This window comes from Falco rusticolus, chromosome 3 (genome assembly GCF_015220075.1).
Source record: "Falco rusticolus isolate bFalRus1 chromosome 3, bFalRus1.pri, whole genome shotgun sequence".
Classification (NCBI taxonomy): Eukaryota; Metazoa; Chordata; class Aves; order Falconiformes; family Falconidae; genus Falco; species Falco rusticolus.
In genome coordinates, this window is record NC_051189.1 from 47,159,505 (window position 1) to 47,176,371 (window position 16,867).

The 16,867-nt window shown below is 40.0% G+C and overlaps 1 protein-coding gene across 1 annotated transcript in view; it reads right to left on the bottom strand.

Moving 5' to 3' along the window:
• Positions 1–16,867, bottom strand: part of RP1 (RP1 axonemal microtubule associated) — a 186,624-nt gene that overhangs the window by 22,393 nt on the left and 147,364 nt on the right. Inside the window, 3 exon segments of the mRNA XM_037381809.1 lie at positions 9,630–9,778; positions 11,409–11,535; positions 14,057–14,298. Of these exon segments, the coding sequence (XP_037237706.1) occupies positions 9,630–9,778; positions 11,409–11,535; positions 14,057–14,298 (518 nt within the window).

Genomic DNA, 16,867 nt, shown 5'->3' on the forward strand with positions numbered 1-16,867 from the left:
CCTCAGTGACCCACATGAGCTGTCCTAGCAAAACCAGAACTGACACTTTTCATATTTCTTAGTTAAGAAAATAAGCACTGAAAACATCCTTAAAAACAGTCATTCCAGCAACCCTTTCAGACTATTTAAAATTTAATTTTTGTTAACTCCTTTTCACATTTCCTTCAAATGTGGTTTTTTTTTTTGAGCATTTCCTTTGAGTCTGTGACCCAGTTTGACTTTATTCAGTACTCTTCAGTGTCAGCGCTGGCAATGTTTCACTGTCTGTAGCAGTTGCAATAGCTCTTGTAACAGAAGAAGCATTTGAACAGTCACTGTGCAATATTTACCTTTATAAATGCCAGTCATTTTATAGGCTCAGTATTGAGACTTGATGGTTGGCTAATGACGATATTCCCAGTAGAACTGAAAATAGCAAGCCAAGACACACCATATGCTTAATTTCATCAACCTGTATGCACAAGTGATTTCCCATACTGCTAATGTTACTATCATTTTAATAGGCTTTTATTGGAAAAGGAGTTAGAGTGTCTAGATAAAGGACCTTTTCTATTAAGCTTAGCAAACCTATTGATTTGCTGCCTGATTATTTTGATCTCACTTGTTAATCTGGAGAAACTCCACTGAAAACAAAAGAGTTTAGCACCGGAAGGCAAAATAAAGGCCCCTGTAATACTAAGCCAAATCAGAAACAGTGTCTGAACATTCATGTAGAAAGAGGCAAATGAGAAAAATAACTTCTGCTGAGATGTTACCCTTCAGAATGTGGCCCCATGGACTCTTCTAGCTGTTCTGGGCTAAACTTCCCCACCCTGTCCCTAATGCTTGTCACATCACTACCTTCTCTTAGATGGAGTTTATCACCTTTTTAGCTTTGCCAGCATAACCCCACAATCAGCTTCTCTCCAGCCAATTTTTATCAAGACAGACCAAGTGAAAATGTCCAAATTATTAACAATATTAATTGCCTAAACTAAATACACCAGCAGACTTAAGGGGTGGAAACATTGGGTGGTTAGCAGCAGTGAGGACAAGCACTGGTAGCAGTATTGTCTTGGCACAGCACAGTGGAAAAGTGAACAGTGCATCTGACTGTGACCTCAGCATCTTGTAATCTGTGTTCTGTACAAATACTTCTTTAAAAACAGGCTTTTCTATGCATCTGAAAAAGCCAACCCTGAATTTCTTCCTAAATTCATGTATTTTTGCAAGCATGTTTTTTATGTTAAATTCTCATCCAGAAATTTATTGAAAGAATTTACCTTTACATGAAAAGAATTAAATTAAATTAATTTGAATGCATAATTAGAGGTTTCTGATAACCTACAATTATCATGGTTCATCCATCTTCAACAAGATTAGTGAAGAATAAATGAAAGAATAGGGGTAGTAAAAAACCACACATAATATTTGCCCTGAACTGACCTTTTGTTAATTTGCTTAGTATAACTGGAACAGAATCCTTCTGAAACAGGATTTGTATGCATAGAACAGCAACAGGAGTAAGAAAGAATAATGGTACATTATAATAATCAGCAGCTATGACCATTCAACTAACTTGTAAAAGACATTTCAGTCAGACTTCAAGTAAAATGCATTTAATAAAATTCAGAAGGACTGCTACAGACTGCTACAGTATCATCAGGCACATCCAAATCTGTAAACACACATTATATTACACAATAAAAATCTAAAAAAAAAAAATACCACAACCAAAACAAAAAACCCCAAAGACAGACCTTATTTTGGACAAATTCAAACCCATCTGAAGCAGCCTCATTGCTGGACTAATTTAATAACAGTCCAAGTTTGAGATCTGGTTTAACAGGCAAAGAAAATAGGATGGATGTAATTTTCTTCAACTTTAGTAAGATATTTGGTTGTATATTATTTTGATTAAGACACAATAATCCAATAATTAAATTATTCTAGGTGAGCTCAACCTGGCTGATAATGGGACAATAAAATGTCTAACTGGCAAGCCTCCAAGTGCAGCTATAAACAGAGAATATTTTCAAGCATATTTAATTGTATGGAGGCCAGGTAATATGCTTATGCTCTTTAATATTGTAATGAGATAACTGGAAGAAAACAAGATTTCAGAGATGATGCAAAAACAATTGCAACTTAAGACACTTGAATAAGTCGGGTACTAAACTGCTCTGAAAAGATTTGTAAGCATTAATAGATTACTGGAAAGTCTGCCTTCTGGTGAATCAAGCAACCTAATCTACTTAACTTGTCAAAGGCATACCAGTTTACTTATTGTCTTAAAAACTGTCAAAGGCAGCAGAAATTTGGTGTGAGAGTGCTATGCAGGCTAACAGTCAATAACATTACAAAATCCAGCTCCTAGAACTTAAAGCAGGGGTCCTCAAACTATGGCCCATGGGCCGGATACGGCCCCCCAGGGTCCTCAATCCGGCCCCCGGTATTTACAGACCCCCCAGCTGGGGGTTGGGGGGGAAACCAAGCAGCCGCAGGTGACTGCCTGCCACTTCATCCACGCGCCGGCCCCCTGGTTAAAAAGTTTGAGGACCCCTGACTTAAAGCTTGACAAATTTAGACAGAAAATGGCATGAATCTTGGGGCGGGGGGGGGAGGGCAGAAAGGACATTTAAGCTTTGAAACAATTTACCAACTAGATGAGCGCTTCAGCGCTGGAAGCCAATCATTCTGCATTAGCTATATTTTCTAAACTATTTAACTTCAATTGAAGCTAATTCAGTTCTTGCTGCGTTGAGGAAAATGGTTAATATTTTACTAGCTGAAAAATGTAGACTGCAGACTTGGATTAACCAAAACTATTTTAAGATTTTTGATAAATCAAGTTAATAAAGTCAGTTGTATTTTATTTTGAAATTATCTTGTTTATTTAAAAAACTGTAATAAATGTGACATAGAATGCACTCACCCAGCTTTGCCTATCCAAAATAAGTCTATAGCCAGACAATTTCCCTGTAAAGTCTTGAGAAAGCAGCAGGCACTCTCTAAGGATAATCAATTTCATTTTAAGATAAATGTCCAAAAAAAGAAAAAAGGTAACCACCTCCTGGAAGCATCTGCTTCACTCCTTTTCTGCAGAAGAAGCTCAAAACATCATGTTAGAAAAAATGTGTACATTCTAGGCATCTAAAGCAAAGTGGGATGTATTTCAGATTTAGAAATGTAATTTCTGTAATTAAATTTCAAGCTCTATATAAAGACAAGGCCACCCCACCTCAAGTAATTAAGTTTAGTTTTAATTAATTTTGCTCAGTTTTTAGTTTTTGACAAGAATGTTTTACATTTTTGTTTGCCCTCCAAGAGTATGTCAGGAAACAAAAATTAATTGTTCACACAGCTCTAATCCATTAGCCAGTGTTATGTAGGCAAACCAGGTGATTGCAATAGCTTGTTCTAGCTCTGTCTCTTACAAATACGTTACTAACCACCTGTAACTGCTGACTGAGAAGTACCATCCTGGAGCTATTGCTGAGAACAGCACAGGGCTCAGGTATTTGCCACTGTCAGCCAGCATTATATAAAGCTTTAGTTGTGTTCTTTCTGCATTTGTCCTCACAGTTACTGACAACCTCCACCAGTCTTTACATCACTATGATGATAATCCATAATTTCCTAGTTTCCACCTGATTAATCCTTCTGCTCGATGGATTAAACATTGTGTAACCAAAATGAGCATTCAGCTACCAAGACGAGCAGCCCTTGTGCCAGCACGATAGGCAGGGGAGCGCTCAGCGCAGGGCACAGGGACAGTCCTGGGTGAGGAGAACCTCGGAGGAGGCCAACAGACCTGCCAGGGGCCTGCAGCTTGTGCCACCGTGGCTGACAGGACCTGGATGGAGCCAAGAGCAATGGTGGGCAAGCTCCCCACACCTATAAAATAAGTCCTTAGGGAATGAAAGTGAGCAGGGCTAGCAAACAGGGAGCTGTGTGGCAGTTTGCACACAAAGCCCATTCAAGAAGGACACTGAAGCCCTGCCAGCTCAGCCAGGGAGTGGTGGTACCCACCCGGCAGGAAGCCATGGCCTCTCTCAGCTCTGCACCCCCCACGGCTGAGGCAGCTGCCCAGGCAGAGCCCTGGTGGGAACACGCTGCCAGCCGGGAGCCGGGCTGCCGGACGAGCTCTGCTCTTACACCAGCACCAGCCGCAGCAGCGGGCACAGCTGTGGGAGTGCGCCCGGGGAGAGGAGCCCCCACTTAGTGACAGAGCCCCGCGGGGGGGTGGGGAGCACGAGGAGATCAGGGAGCACGAGAGAGAGACCCACCGCTGGGATCACCCCCTGCCCTCTCTCAGACAGGCCTGACGGGCAGCCAGGGCATGTGATCCAGAGGGTTCCCTGTCCTCTCTCCGTGTGGCCCGACACAGTGACTGACTGAAGGGAGAGCGCGAATGGCGACGGGTCCCTGCCCGGTGCAGCGCGATGTCTCCTCTGTGCCCGGCCCAGCGGCCCAAGTGCCCACGCATGGCGCGTCAAGGCTCTGCAAGTAGAACCCAGCAGTAACGAAGACGGGGGTTCATCGAGCGGGGAGGTGTCGCTGAGGCTGTCGGCCTACGCCCCGTGTCAGAACAGCTTCCACACAGAAAAACAGACGCGTCACTGTCAGAGGAGACTCCCCTCTGAAGGGAAGAGACGGCCCGGTGTGCAGAGCGGACCCACCCAGGGAAGTCTGCTGCCTCCCTGGCGGCCTGGCTAAAGGTGGGAAGAGAAAGCTGCCTGTCCTGGTGCAGCCCTCAGACCATTATCCAGTATCAATTTTTCAGTCCAAAAAGGGCTGGATGAAGGATCTGGGGAACCACAGGGCTATCAGGCTGACCTCAGTGCCAGGGCAGGTTATAGAGCAGATCATGTAGGGTGCCATCACGCAGCACATAGAAGACAACCAGGCAATGGGGCCCAGCCAGCATGGGTTTATGAAAGACAGGTCATGCTTGACTAACCTGATCTCCTTCTGTGACAAGGTGACCCGCTTGGTTGTGGAGGGAAAGGCTGTGGGTGATGTCTACCTGCACCTTAATAAAGCCTTTGACACCATGTCCCACAGCTTTCTCCTGGAAACACTGGCTGCTCATGGCCTGACTAGGTGTACTGTTCACTGGGAGAAAAGCTGGCTGGATGGCTGAGCCCAAGGGGCGGTGGTGAATGGAGTTACATCCAGCTGGCAGCTGGCCACACGTGGTGTTCCCCAAGGCTCAGTATTGAGGCCAGTTCTGTTTGATATCTTTGTCAAAAATCTGGATGAGGGGATTGAGTGCACCTTCAGTTTGCAGACAACACCAAGTTGGACAGAATGTTGATCTGCAGAGGGATCTGGACAGGCTGTATCGATAGGCTGAGGCCAATTGTCTGACGTTCAACAAGGCTGAGTTCCAGGGCCTGCACTTGGGTCACACCAGACCCACACAGCGCTACAGGCTTGGGGAAGAGTGGCTGGAAAGCTGCCTGGCAGAAAAGGACCTGGAGGTGTTGGTCGACAGACCATGAGCCAGCAGTGTGCCCAGGTGGCCAAGAAGGCCAACAGCATCCTGGCTTGTATTAGAAACAGTGTGGTCAGCAGGACCAGGGCAGTGAATGTCCCCCTGCACTGGGCACTGGTGAGGCTGCACCTCGAATGCTGACAGGTTCAGGTTTGGGCCCCTCACTGCAAGACATTGATGTGCTGGAGTGTGTCCAATGAAGCTGGTGAAGGGTCTGGAGAAGACATCTTACAAGAAGCAGCTGAGGGAAGTGGGGTTGTTTGGCCTGAAGAAAAGGAGGCTCAGGGGAGACGTTATTGATCTCTACAGCTACCTGGAAGGAGGTTGGAGCAAGGTGGGTGTCAATCGTGTCAATCTCTTCTCCCAGGTAACAAGAGATAGAACATGAGGAAATGCCCTGAAGTTGCACCAGGGGAGGTTTAGACTGGATAGTGGGAAAAATTTCTTTACTGGAAGGGTTGTCAAGTGTTGGAACAGACTGCCCAGGAAAGTGCTAGGTCACCATCCCTGGAGGTATTGAAAAGACATGTAGATATGGTGCTTAGTGACATGAATTAGTGATGGTCTTGGCAGTGCTAGGCTAACAGTTGAATCTGATGACCTTAAAGATCTTTTCCAATCTAAATGATTCTATGATGGCTGACTATTTTAGTCTTCACTTCTGTAGTACAATAACTTGGCCAAGAGCCTATCCTTATGAGTAATACAGTTGGGTCAATGGCATTTTGCAATTATTTAATCATTAGTCAGATATGCATTCCATAAAAGAAGGTTTATCTGCAGTTACAAAACTATAGCATTCTATATGTGATGGGATGTGAATGTTACAGGCAAATATTCCTGTATTTTTTTTGAATTGCCAATGCTTAATCTCTAAGTAAGTATGAAACTGAACACCAACAGTCACCTCTCACTGACAATTTTTGTATGTACTGCAGTTACCATGGTACCAACCTGAGCAGTTGATGTCTAAATATAGGGCAGGATAAAGGATATATCTTTTTAACAACTAATAGAATTGCATAAAAATTCACAGAGGTTTTACTTCTCCAGTAACTTAGAGCGCTTAAAATACTAGCCACTTTCATTGCAGTGAGAATAAAATACTTAAATATCAGTCATAACATATTCAGTGTAGTTTACTGGCCTTGGTGGAATTTATCCGAAGAAAGCCACAGTCTCAAAGAGGAAATCTGTGGGTAACTCACAGCCATATGACAGAGCATACAGCAAGTCTATCAAAGACCATCTAAAAATTTTAATTTGCTGAAGAATGTTAGGTGCCAGAAGCAATATGGAGATACCGGAAGGATTTCACAGAACTGGGCCTTGGTTTTTACAGAATGTCTGAACTGTGTATACTTGGTTCAAGGAGGTGTTTATAGTGGGCAACATTTATCAGACTCAAATTGACTCATAAAGTATGAAGTATGAATAAATACTATTAGGATTTAATGAAAACTGAACTGCATGAAGTGTGCTGAGATTGCTTTGCCTATCCTTACTGTTATCCTTAGGAGAACATCAAACAAGACATCTATATCACAGCAATTTGAAAGAATATGGTTCTTGTAGCACTAATCCTCATGCTGATTTGTCTGAGTAGATTACCAGAAACTCAGCTCTCTTGGTGACAGTACTGCTGTCTCAGATATGGGGTGAGCTACGGGGAGCTTACTGGTGAATTACTACTATCATGCACATTATCTACCAGTGCTCTATTGGTTTCACAGGTGTAAGGACTTTGGAAAGACACAAAGCAACTTTTCAGATCAGTCTTTCACTATCATGTAACTCAGCTCGTGTAAATGAAAGATCTGTTAAGTGAGAGAAGCGTATCTCCAGTTCACTGCAAAGTCCTCTGAATATTTAAACATTTCTGTGTATTTCTGCATTGCTAAACTGTTGTTTGTAACAGCCCTGACATTCTGTGAGATAACAGCACGTTTTGATGTGATTTCTAACAGAAATGCTGTTCCAGTTCACTAGCTGTTACTGTATAGTCAGGGGAAAAATTATTGCAAGGAAAAGCACATTTTGAAATGTCAGAACAACTGTTAAGATTCTGAATGCAAATTCTGTCTGTTATACTCCAAGACCCGCTAAACCACCAAGTCCAGACTCTGACTGCAAGGGTGCTTGGCACAATATGTGATTGGGCTGATACAGAGAGAGACATTCTACACTTGAGAGTCATTTTGGAGATTACTTATAAAGGGAAGAAAACCCAGGGAAATTTACAAAACAATGTCGTCAACAAAATGTTGCTGCAAAGGCAGGAGTCTTGCTTGCAGAATCAATTTACACTTTGTCAATTAACTCAATACCTTTATTTTCACTGAACAAGGAGTGAATCAAGACTTAGTTCTGTGTTTCTCTATTACTTATCTACAAGCAGTTTCTTTTTAGGGCCCTAAAATATTCCTATGCTGATATCTACTTTTAGAAATACAAGGATACTGTGTTACATTCACACACTGCTCCTATAAAATGTCAAATAAGTAGTGAAGAGATGGATACATGCCAGCTCTGCCTCTTACTCTGTGAAACAGAAAAATTCTGTGCCATACTGAAGTAGACACAAATACTATAAAAACACCCTTCAGGTTATGAATCTTTGTAGTTCATGTCTGTTCTCTTAGGCAACATTTCTGGTTGTGCATCCCTGGTCCCTCTTCACTAAAACCTCTTCATTAAAATTTCTAGACTACCAGTCTAGAGATCAGATTGCTCACAAGGACTGCAGCTCTAAAATCCAATTAAATCAGTTTATCAATAAACCATAATCTTAATTTCAACATTAGGGAAGACAAATGTACCTTTATCAAAACTGAGTACCCTCATCCACAAGTATTTAGTCTCTTGATAAATATTTTAAACTCTCACTTTTCTTATGAAAAAAAGAATTTCAAATAGGCAAAATCCAGTAAGATAATGACCCCCTTCAACTCCCACTGAATTAATGAGACTGAGGGTAGTTAGGAGCTGAGCTCCTCCTAATCCCACATTTCATACCTCTGCTTTGGTTATCAGTCTAAGATGATTTGCAAACTTGGTTGCTTACACAAAATGTCATTCATTTGGCAGCCAACATCAGCAGAAAGAAACATTTTGCTGTGTAGTATTTTCAAAAGGGAGACAGGTTAGAATATCATAATCACAGTATTCACTGAGGTTTCAGAAAGGTGGAAGAGTGCACACACTGTAAGACAGATAGCACTGTCTAATGTAAGATATGCTCAGCATTTCTGGTTGCAAGACACTGATGTTTCTTTTTCTAAACTTTAACTATTCTGACTCAAATTTTCTGTAACAGACCTTTTTTTCAGAATCGTCATTACATTGTTTTAATCCTCAAATTTGTTTTCAAATAAAGATCCACAGAAAATACAAATACTTTGTTTATTCCATGTTGAAAAAAATCTAGTGACCTTTTCAGCTGAAATTTTCACTCCCTCTATCCAGAGCTTCCAACAGACTACGTTGTACATCAAATTCACATTTTACTGTAAATCTGCCCACATTTCTGCACCACATTCAGTAACAAAATTCCCTCTAATTTCTGTTTATACTGACAATGTTACAGGCAAATGCATCTCTGGCATCTGCTGGTCTTTGACTGGTCTACATCTAAGAGCTGCGAGACACTCCTGCACAGTGAGTGAATAAGCCTCTTGGTAGACCTAAGAAAACTATGGAGGGCAGAGGCTGACTGTCTGGAGAGAGACAAAGAGCCAGACTGAGGGGTAGACTAGCAGTGGAAAGGCAGAAGCCAGGGAAAGGAGTGTTAGCCTGAAGAATGGCATGGGGATAAAAGAGGTATTAAAGGAAATTGAGTCTCTATAGCTCTATTTTGAAGCAAATACCCAGGAAAACCACAGGTGTGTCACTGTCACTGAAGACATTCAGTATTTGCAAAATTGAACCTAAAAGCACTTGATATAGTCACTTCATTACTTGTCAGTATTGTTAGCATCAGCTATATAAGCATCAGTATTTCCCATAAAGAGTAGATAGAGATATTGATATACACATGCACTTACAATCACAGAGCATTGCAAACGACTTTGTAGACTCTGTCCTACTCCCATTAAGTCTACGTGAATTGGACTGTGTTGCAAAAGTGCAAAATATCATGCAGAAATTATACCTTTCCTTTAGTGAAATTATCATCTCCTTTTCTGATTAACTGTCTTCTGCCAGTATCTCCTAAAAGGCCTTGCAGCATGACATACACATCTGCATCTGTTCCTGACCCAGGGGCTGCTCCCGTAGTGATATAGAGAACATAGATTTTCACTGTTGGGAAAAAGAGATCAAAGGTTTATCAAAGCTAAAGCAGTTAAAAAATAGGTTATTTAATAAATTACTACTACTATATTTTCATTTTCAGTCCTTCCCAGAGTGATCAAAAGGCCAAACTGTATTATAATGCTTAGAAAAGCACACAGAAGCACTGTAATTAAAATTTAAGAACCATTATTATAAGGAATAATAAGCTAAATACTTTGTGAGTGGGCTTGAAACACAGGTAGAGGGGAAATGAAAGAAAACTAAACACATCACAAATTCTTATAAAAACATGTAAATAATACTCTACCACACAAATTGCATGAATTTAAATATGTAACACTCCTATGAAACAGTTCATAATCTATGGAGGATACGAAATAGCTCAAAAAGCACATCTCTGCTCTAAGCCTCACAGAGTTCAAATGAAGCTGAACTGTCAGAAAGATGGCAACTTTTCTATTTCCTCCAGATCATGGTCCAGTCAGTGGCTGGCCACTCTACATTGTACCAGTTGCAGTTATTGGCCTCAGAAGAGGATTTCTAGAAATGTGTGTTCTCTGACATGTTATCTTACAACTGTTCAGCTGAGCATTTCTTGGAAGGCTGTTTATGTTAATTCCCTGCTTGTACTCCCAGAGAAATGCATAACACACTGGTGATCTGGTCCCCAAAATAAGAAAGAAGCCACATCCCCAAAACATTCAATTAAAAAAGAGACAAAAATATGGGGAGAAGATAAAGAAAACAATACCTGTCCTTATTAATGTTAAATGCCCTTTGGAAAGAGGGGCAGCATTTGTAATGTTTAAGTATCTGTGCATTTCCAGAAAAAAAAAAAAAAGTAAGTATTTAAAAGACAAAGTTCCTTCCCAGGGAACCACAGCAGTAATTTTCTCATATTCATATTCAAGGAGCTTCTGCCCAAGTGCTTTTTTTGAGACTAGCTTTGAAAGCACAGCAGAAAAGGCAAGGAATATACAGATTACTTGGGCTATCGATCTAAACCCTTAACTCCTGGGAAACACTTGAAGGAGACTGGGATATTCTCATGGTAGAATATCCATTTAGGGCAAGAGCCCTTTCATTCTTCACTGACTTTGGTTATAAAACCTCCTAAGAAACACAGAGCAAACTAAAAAAATTCAGTCTTGAGGTGATCAAGGCACAACTTTCATGAAGGAGTTTGATGACATATAATTGCTAGGTCACACAAAAAGAATGCCTGAAATCCTAACACAAATATGAGCTTCTGTTGTGAGGGGCCATGGATCTCCTTCTTATTTGAAATTACAGTACAAGAGTTATTTCCTCGGGATTTCCTTTGTTTCCTATGGGAGTGAACCAAATCATATTATCAAGGAAAAGCTGAACTCAGTCCTATTCAAAACTTCTTTAATATTTCCAGTACGGTATGCTTGCTCTTTTGTCACAAACCGATACCAATCAGACTTGAATGCACAGTGCTCACTTACAGGGTCTGAGATTTATTTTTTTTAAACAGTGGGGTGGATTTGACCTAGCCATGCATCACTAGTGAGGATGAATAGAAAGTATACGTTAAATTCTTTGGACTGCTCTGAAAAGCCACCATCATCATTGACCAAGTCATTTCCAGTGTTTCTGATTTGTGACAAACCTGCTGGAAAAGGAGAGCCAGCTGTGAGAACTGGAAGCTCAGCCACTCTTCCTCCTTCTTCATCTGCAAAGTTGTGACAAAATGGAAATTCTAGCACATTTTTACTTTCTCTGTGTTGAAGCTTTACCTTGGCAAAGAGCAAAAACAAATACCTTCAGCGTCTGCTGTGCTCTAGTGGAAATGATAGCAAAAGACATACTATTGAACAGCTGTGACACATCATCTCAATATTAAAAAAGAAGATTAAATATATTTTTCTAAAATGTTTTTGAAAGCTGCCTTTTAAAAGAGAAGGACTAAATATCTTTCCCAATTAAAATAATTAAAATGTGAAGATTATTCCTGTAGAGACTGCAGTAAGAGAAAAAATATTTTGAATGCTTCAGGAAGATTCCTTTATGTAACCTATTCATCCGGCATATGGAAGAAAAAGGTGTTGATATGCCCATTTCAGCTTCTGAGAAATGTCAATATGCCACAACATTTTTCACTGCAGAATGTTTTCTCATTCTAAGTAACAGGAGTAAGAAAATGAAGTGTTTCAGAGAAAAACAGAAATTAAGAATGTTTTATGACATGTATACATATATATATATATGTACATATGTATTATATAAATATAAAGAGTATGTTACTAAATATTTTTAATCTCTATGAAATGCTGTATATAATGAAAGGGTGATCCTGAGCTAAGTAGATTAGTCTTACTATAAGAAAACATATTTTCATAATGAGGTGTCTTATACTATGGTACTACCAGGTACACAAAGAGATAAAGTACCATTTTATAAACTATTTAAAGCTAGACCAGACAACATATTTGAAAATACATTGCAGGAATTAACCCTGCTGTGAAAAAGGCACAGAAAATTCGCTCATACATTTCTTCATGACCTAACTCACTAAAATGACCAAATCCTTAACCCAGGAAGCTCAACCATCTTTGGTTAGCAATTGTCACTGGGAGATGGTAGCATTATTCTGTCTTCAAAAGATTCCTATAATTTTTCATTATGACAGACACATTGAAAAGATTTTTTTAAAAGCAGTGCAAAGTATAATGTTAACACAATATCCCTTTCATACTAACATCTATATTCCTGAACAGTTTCTTGAAAATCAGATTTAATTTACTGTGTTTTACTTCAAGAAGTGAAAGAAGCAAAAATAAGAATGTCAGTTATTACATGCTTCAGAAATAAAGCATATCATAATTGATTTTTTTCTGGGCATTATTTTATAATGATTTCAATTTCCTCAAAAGCATCAAGTGAATTATTTTGCAGTTATGGTTATAAAAATGAATTCTGAATCTAAATACGGAATTCAACCAACCACACCTGCATTTACTTGTGATAGAAGGGGGAAATCTTAGACTCTCTGTGAGGTACAATCTTGTAAAATCAAAATAAAATAGCATAGAAATGACCATCCTTGTTCTAATCAGCAGTGTAAATAGATGCTAACCTATCTTTAATAACAGATATTATACACAACCTCTTATACCAACCTAGTTATTTCATACAAAGATTCAGTCAGTCCTGCTATGGAAGCCATGGAGTAACAGAGGAAATATCTTCCTAAAACCCCAATAATTTACATAGACCCCAAAACAGGGAAATTAATATTTTAATTGACTTTCTAATCCTACCTAATATAAAAGTGCATCTTTTCCTTATTCATATACATGATGTTGATTTTTTTCTAACTCAGCTTTGAGTCGTTGTTCTAAGCCACTGAAGTAAAACACACTGACAGGTGTCACTGTTTTTAACTGCCAGGTTCCCATTCTGAAATTTTTACTGTGATCCACCGTCTCCTGCAATATCCAAGAAGCAGCCTTAATTTTATCAATAGATTTCTTAGATGACTATTTCATCTGGCTACAAAGAGGATTTTAGCAACCTGCCTACCATTTAAATGTCAGGGGGTTTGCTCGCTAATATCATGTATTGGACAGGAAATTTTTTTCCTCCAGTTTTTAATAAGAACAAAATGCAAACATTAATGAACAAAAGTATGTCTCCAACTTGAAAGAAGATGATTCTTTCCCTTAGACTTCTTTTTATTTGGCCAGCATAAGAGGATAAAGATGTTTTTTTGTATAGTGAAGTGCCACAGCAATTTCAGTGCAATGTCAGATTTTAGCTTCAGCATCTTGGACATCAGAAGAAAAATTGTCACTTTTGCTATTCACTTCTTTTTTTCACATGCCAACTTAAAAGGCAGATATTTTCATCAGAAGGCATTCCTAGAGTCTGGCTTAATTATTTGCCTTGGATCACTGGGTCTACAACATGTAACAGCCAATTTGGAGTTATGTAAATACTGCAATGTATGCCAGTGGGTACAGTTCTGAAAATACACCACTGGATATCCTGAAGAAGATGGCATATCTGGATATATGCCCTCCAGAAATCCACCTAAGTTTACAAGATTTTTACTATCCATAGCAATCCTAGTAAGTGTTCTGAGCAGTCTCTGAAGTTATTACTCTATGTTACCTGATGCACGCAATTTTGTAAATTAAAAATTATGTAATTTCAGACAGAACTGAAAACTGGAAGCCATAACCATAGAACATGAAAAAAAAGGATAATTTTACAATAAAGACACAATAAGTAATTGATTTAGATCTTATGTTTTACCTCATGGCAATGCCAAGTCTCTCCTTCTGCAGCTTCTTCGATTTCTAAGCGAACTTTGAATATAGTACTGAATTTCTTACTTAGTTCAACTGAAGTTTCATAAATCTGCTTATTTTTAAGGGATCCTTTGGGAAATATGACTGAAGTACAGATACCTTTTTCACCACATATAGTTAGAGACATTTTAGGATTCATGCAACTAGAAGAAATATCAGTAGTTGTGACAAGGACATCCCAAGTCCCTGTTGAAACAAAACAGGAGCAAAAAATAAATGGTTTTTCTGAATATCCAAAATAATACAGCCATTTGTAACAGGCTGAGTTAACAAGTGACTAGCAAGCCATTCCCACCTTTGCACTGAGCTAAAATACCGACACGTAACAGGTTCATTCATTTTCATTGATTTATTGAGGAGCAGATTTGGACACCAGGCCTTCCACAGGGACAGATGACCCGTTATGGGAGGACCAGTCCAATAGTACCATGCAGATAAGACTTCCAGTTCTATATTAGAGTCTTATGAAGAACCATGCCAATACATTGATTTTTTTCCCCCTCATAAATGTTTCCTGTGGTCACCACTCAAACCAACATATTTTCTACAAGATAGTACTGACTTGCCTTTGGTCAGGGGAGGGTATCTTTCCATTTTAATTTTTTTATGAGGTCCTTGAACTAGAATGTTAAAATTTGCTCCATACATTCTATAACAAGATGCTGATGAGAAACTGGTTCAGAGCTTGAAATGTTATATTTTTATCACAGATAACCACAATTATCATGCCAGGAAAGTAGAAAACTTTATCCATTTCTTCTGTGAAGTGATGTTTGCTGAGAGATTAAAAATAGTCCTATATAGCAGCACATAGATTTGCCTACTTTAGGGACACAGAAAACACTTAAACCCAGCAGTTTTACTTTAAAACAAAAATCGCAAAATTTTATTGAAAAAGAATGCTCATGTTCAAACTAAAGGTCTGTTTGAAGCACTTAGTCTCTTAAACATTCTAGATTAATAGGCAGTCACCTGAAGGCTCATAAGGACCGCAGACTGATAGCAGGTAGGCTCCTAAGTAACTTCTGTAACTCTATACTGAACAGATATTTGGTCAAATCTCCAATCAGCAAGACAGTTTTCAGGATCAGAAACTTATACCTACCAAAAAAATCCCATTGTTTTAGCTATCTTTAACAATTTAATTCAATTTAATAGAAGATATGGAAAATTCAGGGCTATCAAAACCATGTTTTCTATTTTAAAAAATCATGACTCCTACAGAGAGGCTTTGGTCACCTAGACTGGTGTAGAATTGAGCATGAGCAATTTTTATTAAGATAACTTAGCTCTGTTTATGCAAAGTGAGGCAGGCAAAGTATGAATTTAATAATTTCAAATAACTATTTTGTAAAACACAGTATTTTACTTTGAATAACAGAAACAGTGACTTTCTGAGTTTATGTCATAGACCTGTAAAGTCCAGTTGCCTAACTGCAACAGGCAAATCTTTATATCCTGCTATAAACTAATGCAAATAAAGCTTTATTACTTTAGATCAGGTGAGGATCTGTGCCATCAATTCAGGACTCAGTGAAGGTAAAAAGTTAGTACTCATCTCTAAAATCATCTAAAATAACTTCAGATGTTATGACTTTATGGATAATCATAAGAAGCTACCATTTTCATGTCTATGAACATTAAATATAAATGAGACCAATAATAAAATGGAAGTCCAGAATGAGAACAGGAAAACAGGGGAGTCAAATGAAAATTTATCATATCCCCTGTGACATAATCCAAGACACCAAAATATTAAGCCTTTAAACTATCAATGTATAGCTGCCTAGGAAGACTAAATGGAAGGACCATCTCTGTTGGACCATGCAATACCATATGCTGCTATATCGTTAACTATATTGTATAATCTCTGGTAAATTTTTCAAGGTCCAATTTAGAAGCAGCAGCTATGTTAAGCTTCTTTCCTTCTCCTTAGTTAAGTCTAAAAGAGTGTGTTTAGTTTGTATGGCCAGGTTTTAGTAGTGTGGGGCCTACAGGGGTGACTTCTGTGAGAAGCTGCTAGAAGCTTCCCCCATGTCCGAGAGAGCCAGCACCAGCTCGCTCCAGGACAGACCTGCCGCTGGCCAAGGTCAAGCCCATCAGCGACAGTGGTAGCACCTCGGGGACAGCGTATTTAACAAGGGGTGGGGGACGACGGACTGCGCCAGCAGTTGTAGCAAGAGAGAGGACTGAGACTATATGAGAGCCACAACTCTGCAGAACCAAGGTCAGTGAAGAAGGAGGGGGAGGAGGTGTTCCAGGCACCGGAGCAGAGATTCCCCTGCAGCCCGTGGTGAAGCTGGTTTTTCCTCTGCAGCCCATGGAGGGCCACAGTGGAACAGATATCCACCTGCAGCCCATAGAGGACCCCATGCTGGAGTAGGTAGATATGCCCTAGGGAAGCTGCAACCCATGGAAATCCCACACTGGCTCCTGGCAGGAGCTGTGGCTCTGTGAAGAGAAGCCCATGCAGGAGCAGGTTTTCTTGCAGGACCTGTGACCCCATGGGGGACCCACACTGGAGCAGTCTGTTCCTGAAGGACAGTGGAAGGGACCCACACTGGAGCAGTGCAGGACAAACTGTAGCCTGTGGGAAGGACCCACATTGGCAAAGTTCCTGGAGGACTGTCTTCCATGGAAGGGACCCCAGGCTGGAGCAGGGGCCGGGTGTGAGGAGCCTCCTGCTGAGGGGGCAGGAGCGGCAGAGACAGTGTGTGATGGACTGACCCAGCCCCATTCCCCATCCCACTGCGCT